Source organism: Panicum virgatum, chromosome 7K, assembly GCF_016808335.1.
Source record: "Panicum virgatum strain AP13 chromosome 7K, P.virgatum_v5, whole genome shotgun sequence".
NCBI classification, from domain to species: domain Eukaryota; kingdom Viridiplantae; phylum Streptophyta; class Magnoliopsida; order Poales; family Poaceae; genus Panicum; species Panicum virgatum.
The window spans coordinates 51,909,894-51,919,272 of NC_053142.1; the positions used below are offsets into that span (position 1 = coordinate 51,909,894).

The 9,379-nt window shown below is 46.7% G+C and overlaps 1 protein-coding gene across 1 annotated transcript; it reads left to right on the forward strand.

Annotated features, from left to right (window-relative positions):
- The first annotated feature begins 620 nt into the window (after nucleotides 1-620).
- On the forward strand, nucleotides 621-9,163 carry LOC120640392 (endonuclease MutS2-like). The gene is made up of 20 exons (XM_039916221.1): nucleotides 621-780; nucleotides 888-984; nucleotides 1,170-1,287; nucleotides 1,466-1,539; nucleotides 1,706-1,782; nucleotides 1,894-1,930; nucleotides 2,109-2,194; nucleotides 2,472-2,531; nucleotides 2,632-2,777; nucleotides 2,899-3,025; nucleotides 3,259-3,414; nucleotides 3,499-3,609; nucleotides 3,817-3,927; nucleotides 4,090-4,188; nucleotides 4,284-4,409; nucleotides 4,921-5,594; nucleotides 5,770-6,652; nucleotides 6,736-7,260; nucleotides 7,373-7,831; nucleotides 8,468-9,163. Exons 1-20 carry the CDS (start codon nucleotides 688-690, stop codon nucleotides 8,783-8,785), a joined length of 4,377 nt encoding a protein of 1,458 aa, XP_039772155.1. The 5' UTR covers nucleotides 621-687; the 3' UTR covers nucleotides 8,786-9,163.
- The last annotated feature ends 216 nt before the right edge of the window (nucleotides 9,164-9,379 follow it).

Sequence of the window (9,379 nt, forward strand, 5' to 3'; positions counted from 1 at the left end):
GGCAGACGTAATCCACCGAGAAAGCGACCGGCAGGAATCGCAATTTTTTTTTCCTCGCGCGTCCACGTCACAATTTTGCCTGACGAACAGACGGAGTGTTTCGGTTTGGCGGTAAATTCTCTGTGTAACAATTTGTCTCACTCAGGTAAAAATAAAAAGAGAGCCGTGCCTGCAATATTCTTCTTCTTCTTCCATCGAGTGGCGTTTGGGAGCCGGAGCAGCCAATCGTGACCCTCCAAAATCGAAATCCGCGTCACAATCGCAATCGCAAGCACGGACTAAACAAAGATTCTCGAATTTATTGGTCGCCCTTGCCCTAATAAATAAATGAAAAGAATCTCGAAATTTTCTAGCACTCCCAAAAGGCTAGAGATTCCCTAAGGTTCAAGCCACTTGGATCGCGACCCATAACGAGACAAACCCAACTTGGCCCACGGTATCGTGCCCCCGCGCCCGGTCCAGTAGGCCGCCCCACGGAATGATTTCGCCGACAACCCGGCCCCACACGAATCTCCTTCCTCACGGGCTGGGTGCTCCGCGCCCACGGATCCTCGCCCGCCTTCAACTGCATCCACCTCAGCCGCGCAGGAGCCGCCAGGCCACTAGCAGTAGAGGCACGGGGGAGGCGCTCGGCGACGCGGAGGCGCAGCAGAAAACGACGGGACTCGAGGAGGCGGAGCAGGAGCCATGGCGGCGTCGGCCAAGGGACGGCTCGTGCCGGTGCTCGCGGTGGCGGCGGCCCTCGCGGCCGTGCTCCTCTACCGCGCGCCCTTTTCCAAGGTCCTCGGGATTCCCGACAGCGATGGGTGTATCTTCCTTCCTTCTCTCTCCGCGTTGTCGAATCTGTGCTGGAAACTGAGGCGGTGTTCTCCCTCTCTCGGTTGCAGAGTTTGGGCGGCGAAGGGTGCAGCCTCCTCCCGCACGACCACTTCTGGATCGCCAGCGAGCGCGTCGTCACGCTCGGCCGCGTCGGACCCGCCGCAGGTGACATGTTCATTCCGTGCCATCTCGCGCGTTGACCGCCATCTCCTTCCTCACCATCGATCCACGCTCTCATCCGCGGCGAAACTGTAACCGAGAGAAATGGAGATGAGAAGCGGATTGCTTCAGAAGTTGGGCCTCTCAGACAGATTTCTGACGCTCTCTGTGATGATTGGTGCTGCGTGCAGTGGAGGTCAAAGGGGGCCTGATCAACGCGATCGCCGTCGGGGACTACCGCAACTTCGTGCTCCGCCGGCCACTCCTGGATTACGGAGACGCTGTCATCATGCCCGGACTCATCGACGTGTAAGCATCTGCTACTTAGTTAGCCTCCCTCACTGAACACTGAATATATGGGGGAGGATTAGAGGCGTGGCCCAAATGGTGGTGCAAACAGTGACTCTTGCTCTGACTCTGCGGATGCGTAACTGTCCCAGTTTTCCTTTTCCCCTCAGTCCCTGATGGCCTCTGATCATTCTCTCAGGCATGCCCATCTCGATGAGCCTGGACGCGAGGAGTGGGAGGGCTTCTCCACTGGTACAAGGGCCGCTGCTGCAGGTGCAAATTCATTTCACTCATACAGCAAACTAGTTAATTACTAGTTATGGCGTGGTTTTGGTGTGTAGACTTGACATGCCCGTATGCTTATGGAGCATGGCCTGAATCTCTGTCAGTGAAGAGCAAAGCACAACAATACATAATCGTGCAAATCCTTTTGCTTCAGGTGGGATAACAACGCTAGTGGACATGCCACTCAACAGCTTTCCATCAACAGTTTCTGAAGAAACTCTCAAGCTGAAGGTCAGGTTTCTCTGTAAGCTGCAGTATGACTGCACAGAAACATAATGCAGATATAGTGGCTAGCTGCCTTTTTCCCGTGATTAACACTGGTTTCGCGTGCCTTACTTTCAGCTGGAAGCAGCTCGGGATAAGCTATTTGTTGATGTAGGTAAGTTGGCTGACTGAAACGCTGAAACCAACTGTACCTTTTCTTTCAGATGTTTTCCAAACTCAAGTACTGTATCTCAAACTCTTTCCTGACACGTACTCGGAAGGGAACAGAAGAAACTCTTGCATTATAAGGTTTGCATATCCTCAAATCTGACTCCTACATTACTCTCATTCAGGGTTCTGGGGTGGCCTCGTGCCAGAGAATGCCTTCAATCCAAGTGCTTTGGAGAGCCTCCTAAATGCAGGAGTTTTAGGACTAAAGGTTTGTTTCTCAGCTAGCAGTTAGCACTGAAATTCGTAGTCGCTAGGTTTTGGACATCATTTTCAGTTTCTGTTCCATGTTCCTTGTTTTGCACAAGGAAGCTTTTCTTGCCGTCAAGCACAGTAGCAAACGTTATAATGATAGAATCAGACAGCAAAAGATTCCAATGCGTAGAGGTTCTTGCTAAGAATTTAAGTAGCAGGTCCCTACTTCTTTTCCTCTTTTTAGCCAGCAGATGTATACACAAACTGACTGCTCTCACTTTTTATGGTTCTAGTCTTTTATGTGCCCCTCAGGCATCGACGACTTTCCCATGACAAATTCAACCCATATCGAGGTATATCTCTCATTATTTTCCTTATTCTAGATTCACATGGTTTTCCAAATTTTTCCTATGGAATCTCTGACATGCTTCTCTCTGTGTTGTGACACTATAGGAAGGATTGGTTACACTGGCAAAATACCAGAGACCTTTACTTATCCATGCTGAACGTATTCCTGATGTTGAGGATGATGATGGACTCGATGGTGAACTAGATCCTCGATCCTATGCGACGTATCTGAAGTCTAGACCACCAGCATGGTAATTATATCATTATGTTAGTCTGTGCATCTCGGGTGAAACAATTAGTCTCTTTGGAGTCAAGTGTCAACTATGTTCATAAGTGACCTCACTTTATAAATTTGCGATCGCTTAAACCTAGGGAGGAATCAGCTATCAGAGACTTGCAACGTGCAATGAAGGACACGGAGGCAGGGGGTCAATCAGAAGGAGCTCATATTCACATCGTTCATTTATCAGATGCAAAAGCTTCCCTTGAACTTATGAAGGTATAAAAATATAAATAAAAAAAACTGCACAACATTGCCACGATTTATATGAACTTCTGGTTTCAACTAAGTTTAGAAATAAGCTGCACATGAACAAAATGAATGCCAGATTCTGCTCCTCTAAAATGCGAAACTATTGTTGTTGAAAAAACTATGCATATTACTGTATTGATGACTTCTTTTCATGCTGTTGTCATGCTGTGATTTCGTACTGTAAATTCCTCTGCTTGTAGGATGCTAAAAGCACTGGTGCAAGCGTGACTGTAGAAACATGTCCTCATTACCTGGCATTTTCAGCTGACGAAATTCCAGATGGGGATACTCGCTTCAAATGTGCCCCTCCTATACGTGATGGCATGAACAGAGAAAATCTTTGGAAAGCCCTGCTTGTATGCTACTTCTTCACACTGGTTCTGACTTCTTGACAGCTTCTAGCAAACTGATTGAGTTAAATTTCGCATGATTAATATTAGGACGGACACATAGACATGTTAAGCTCAGACCACTCACCATCAGCTCCTGATCTCAAACTAATGGAAGAAGGCAACTTTTTAAAGGCATGGGGAGGTATATCATCATTGCAGGTTAGTTTCTCATAGTTTCAGTATTTTGGGACACTAGTACATGTCAATTCACATTAGTTCAGTGCCCATTGACTTCAAAACTGCCAATGCAAACGTTTCTGCAAATTCAATCATATTTCAAGCAAAGCGGAACACTAATACTGAAAAATCAATGTCCATGAATTAATTCTGCACACTCCGTAACCAGTTTGGCATAAATATCTGCAGTTTGTTCTCCCTGTGACATGGTCGTATGGGAAAAAGTACGGCATTACTTTTAATCAACTAGCCGCATGGTGGAGTGAAAATCCGGCTAAGCTTGCAGGGCAAAAGAACAAGGTACTGAAAATGTTGTGCCATCTCATATAGGCAGCTAAAGTTCAGTTTAATTTTATTTTGCTTTCACTTTTCTAGACAAATTGATACCATGAAGCACATATTCGCAAAGAAATGCTGATTATACACAATAAAGGATCTCAAGTGTAGCGCTGATTTGTGTAGGGAGCTATTCTGCCGGGATACCATGCTGACATTGTAGTATGGAAACCTGAGGCGCAGTTCGAACTTGATGAGAGCCATTCTGTGTACCATAAACACCGGGTTTGCTCCCTGCCTCAAATGATCTTATATATTTCAATTGCTATATATTATTGCAAAACTGGACCATTGACATGAAATTCATACAAATTTCGCAGAACATTTCTGCATATTTAGGGAAAGAATTTTCTGGTAAGGTCCTGTCTACTTTTGTGAGAGGAAATCTTGTATTTGCTGAAGACAAGCATGCAAAGGCCGCCTGTGGTGTTACAATCCTCGCGAAGTAAGATTGCAGGTTCAAAGGTATGGTATCTTGGATTATTAGCTTAATCACTACATGCATGCTATGAGAATAAAAACGTATCTGGCATAAGAATTGATAAGATAATGATTTACGTTTTTTCGGTACTAACTTTGTGTTTTCTTCTTGTGTGCCAGGTGGATGCAGAGCTGCTCCAGTGCTGCCCTTGCTGATCCATAGTGTATATGCTCGTATGCGCTGTGTATCTGTAGGTTACCCCTGTGTATAGTATAATTGAAGCCATTTATGCCATTGTTGTAGTGTAGTAGAGAACCCGCAACTGGATTGGCTTTAAGTTTGCCCCAGTTGCCAATTGGTCTGTTGGACCTTCTGTATTATAATTTCTTTTTCCTATTGATATGGAAAAACAACTTGTCCAAATTTATTTTCTCCATATATATGTTCTGTTGATACGATGAAAATTTCTTCCAGATTTATGCTGGCAAATGAAATGAACGGAGACGGATCGTGCGTGCATTAGCTCATGGTAGCAGAAAACGTATTCTACCTTTACGTTAAAGAGGATTGGAAACGGGAAATATGCGGAACTGTCTCCAAGCGATAAGGCGAAGCCTGCTAGTCTGCGCGCCTCGTCAAGCGTGGAGCTCTCCCGCCATCCATCATCCATGGCCATGGCAGCCACCGCGAAGCTTACCCTTCTCCTCCCAACCACCCTCACCTCTACTGTCTCCTTCCCCACCCGCGTCGTACTGAAGCCATTCCCTCCGCTGCAACGCCTCGTAGTTGCCGCTGCCGCCGCCTCCTCGTCCTCCCAAACCTTGTCATCGTCCCACTCGTTTGAAACACCGGAGGCCAGGCAGATACGTCTAGAGACGGAGTCCGCCCTGGAATGGGGCAGCGTATGCGCGCGGCTGGCCGACTTCGCCGCCACCGCCGCCTGCTGCGCCGCATGCGTGGAAGGTCGGGTCGCCGTCGGGCGGAGCCGGGAGGAGAGCGAGAGGCTGATCGAGCAGACGGCCGCGGCGGTGCTTTTGTCGGCGCCACTGGACTTCGGTGGCGTGGAGGACGTGTCCGCGGTAGTCGCCGCGGCGACCGGTGGGCGGTTGCTCGCCGTGCGAGAGATTTGTGGAGTCGGGCGCAGCATCCGGGCCGCCCGCGGAGTGTTCGATCAATTGCAGAGCCTCGCCCAGGAAACGCAAGACGGGAGGTGAGGAATTGTTTAGTCCCATACTGATGGCAATGTCGTTGATCAATGGCAGATGACTACAACAGTTGCTTGCGGTGGCCAGAGACTATTTGCTAGTCACATCCGTTTGCAGATTAAAAATGTTGTTCGATTCATGTTTCTGGAAGGAAACAAGTGTTGATTCATCTTCCTGCAGGTTCTCTCCTCTTCTGGATGTACTGCAAGGTTGTGATTTCTTGACGGAACTTGTGCAACGGATAGAGTTTTGCCTTGATTCCACTCTTTCTCTGGTCCTGGATCGCGCCAGTAAGAAGCTAGAAACAATTCGCAGAGAAAGGAGGAGGAACATCGAGATGTTAGAATCTCTGTTGAAAGATACAGCTTCAAAGATTTTCCAAGCTGGTGGGATTGATAGTCCTGTGGTCACTAAGCGCCGTTCTAGGATGTGTGTTGGTGTGAAAGCTTCACAGAAGAATTTGGTGCCTGGTGGAATCATTCTAAGTTCCAGTGGCTCTGGTGCAACGTACTTTATGGAGCCAAGGGAAGCTGTTGAGCTTAACAACAGGGAAGTTAAACTCTCAGGTGATGAGAGAGCAGAGGAATTAGTAATATTGGGCTTGCTAACTTCAAGTATCGCAGACTCCCAACTGAAGATCAGAAATTTGATGGACAAGATTTTGGAGTTGGACCTTGCATGTGCTAGAGGGTCGTATGCACTATGGACAAATGGTGTCAAACCAAGCTTCAGTGACAGTTATAGCAGCAGCCAGTCGGATCAGAGCAGCGACTATTCAGTTTATATTGAGGGCATTCGGCATCCTTTGCTACTTGAACAGTCTCTTATGGCAGAAGATTCAAATATAGAAGCATCTGAAATGCCTGTTCCATTGGACATGTGGGTGAAAAAGGATGCAAGGATTGTTGTGATCTCTGGACCCAACACTGGAGGAAAAACTGCCACTATGAAGACCTTGGGGCTGTCCTCACTTATGTCAAAAGCTGGAATTTTCTTCCCAGCCAAAGGAAGGCCTAGGATTCCATGGTTCGATCAGGTTCTTGCAGACATTGGTGATCACCAGGTAGTCTCTGTCCTTTGATGCGAATTTCTCTAATCATTTGCGGGGCAGTAATCTTATTGACAAAAATATTTTTTGTGTTGAAGTCACTGGAGCACAGCCTCTCTACATTCAGTGGGCACATATCACGCCTGCGCAGGATTGTAGAAGTTGTATCAAAAGATTCTCTAGTTTTAATTGATGAGATTGGCAGTGGCACTGATCCATCAGAAGGTGTAGCTCTTTCAACCAGCATTTTAAAGTTTCTTGCAAGTAAAGTGAATTTGGCCATTGTGACAACTCATTATGCTGATCTAAGTCGTCTCCAGTCAGTTGATAGCAGATTTGAGAATGCTGCAATGGAATTTTGTTTAGAAACTCTGCAACCAACATATCGAATCTTATGGGACAGTACTGGTAAATCCAACGCACTTAGTATTGCAAAATCAATTGGTTTTGATCAAAAAGTGCTTGATCGCGCACAAGAGTGGGTTGAGAAGCTATTGCCTGATAAGCAAAAGGAACGCCAAGGTTTACTTTATGATTCTCTCCTTAATGAAAGAAACCTTTTGGAGTCTCAGGCAAATGAAGCTGCATCTGTTCTTTCACAAGTTGAAGGGTTGTACAGTGAGGTAGCTTTACTATAATGATTTGTTCTGACATTTTTTTATTTTTCATGGTAGTGATGTACAAAGATTCTCATCACTCACTTGAAATCCTACTTTGTATATTCTGACTTTGAAGATTCGCTTGGAAGCTGATGATCTTGAAAGTCGAGTTGCTGCTTTGAGGACAAGAGGGACCCAAAAGGTTCAACAAGAACTAAAGGTTGTGAAGTCTCAGATGGACACAATAATCAAGAACTTCGAAGTTCAACTGAAGAATTCAAAACTTGAACAATACAATTCACTATTGAGGAAAGCAGAAGCTGCTACTGCTTCAGTCGTTGCTGCTCATCAGCCAAATGAAATAACTTTCAGTGATGATGAAAGCCAGAGTTTGTTTGTTCCGCAAATTGGAGACAAAGTGTATATCCAGGGATTGGGAGGAGGAACTGTGGCTACTGTTATTGAAACTCTTGGAGAAGATGGGAGCTGCATCGTTCAATATGGAAAGATAAAGGTTCAAGTCAAGAGAAGTAAGATGAAATTGGTTCAACGAGGTATAAATGAAACAGCAACTTCCTCTTCTGTAAAACCAAAGGTATGCTAAATCTTCTCTGCATCACAGCATGCTATCTATTCACATCAATTCTAGTTTCAGTAGTTTTTTGAAAGCACTGCATAAGACTACAAGAACAAAATATCTCAGAATGATAGAGATTTCTTAACTAAACCATGGCATTACTTATATGATAAAAACCTGTTTCAATTTAGCAGCGACTGAAAACAATTCCCCCAAGGTTCTAAGTTCTAACCTAAGCTAGCTATAGTTGCTCTGTAGCTCCATATGTGGGATATCCAGCAACCAATTTAATCGATTTTGTCGGTATTCTCTTCATCTAACGCGTGGCATATTGCAACAGCAAGTCAGGGAAACCAAGTTAGCTTGAGCACTGCAGGATGCATTGATTCGGGCCTGTCAATTCCTGGCATTGATGGTCTCCGCTTTAGTTTGGGTAGATGCAGCACACCAGCAGTATGGAAGAACAGGCTGGACCTAGATTGGTCCATGCCATCCAATGCTGGTGCATGCATGAACCTTCGTTAACTCTGCATGCTGTCGTACCAATGAAGATATTAGGCACGTCGGGACCAATGAAGATCAGCATATGGTGGGCAATCGTTGATCGTCGTGGCTTGCTTCAACCGTGTTCTGACAGTTTTTGGTTTCTGGCAGGGCCGAACGCCGAAGCAGCGATCTGCAGCAGCGGAGACGAACCAGAGCCAAGATGGGAGCGTCTCTTTCGGCCCCGTTGTGCAGACGTCCAAGAACACGGTGGATCTGCGCGGGAAGCGGGTGAGCGAGGCGTCCTATGAGCTCCAGATGGCCATCGACGCGTGCAGGCCTTACCAGGTACTCTTCGTGGTCCATGGCATGGGCACCGGAGCCGTGAAGGACTGCGCCATTGATGTTCTCCGGAACCACCCTCGAGTGGCCAAGTTCGAAGACGAGAGCCCCCTCAACTACGGCTGCACTGTCGCCTATATTCAGTAAACAGACATTCTTACAAGCAGCACTCGCCTATATATACAGCCTGTATGACAGGGTTTCCTTGGAACTCTGAAGCCATGGCCTGGTCTGATTTGTGAACAAGCGCCACCATGCCAGACTGCCAGGACGAAACATGGCCCAGGAAAAGGATTTGATCGTGACGCCTGCAGTGATACCATTGCTGCATTCAAGTGTGCCTGCTGGCAGCAGTGAGCACAAGTTCATTGCCTGGCCCTTGTAGGTCACTTGAAAGGAGAGTTGACGAATAGTATAGCTACAGGCTTTGACCTTTTGCGAGCATAACGTAGGCGCCTTTTCTACTGATTATACTCCGTATTCCGATTGTGCAATTCAAATTGGCAGTACGGATCTTTCTTTGTCCGGATCACATGCGTGGAATGTGGAATGGCGTTCGGCGGGTTCTTCATAATGATTCTGCTAGCTGATTGCTGGGTGGATTGGGATCGGATAAATGACCTTGGCAACTGTGATCGAGCAAAATCCTGAACGGAAGCAAGGTGCATGCACATGTGGCACCTTTTGGAACTGTGGCGCCGGATTTTATGTGGTGAGGCCTGTTGTGGCAGCTGCCATATC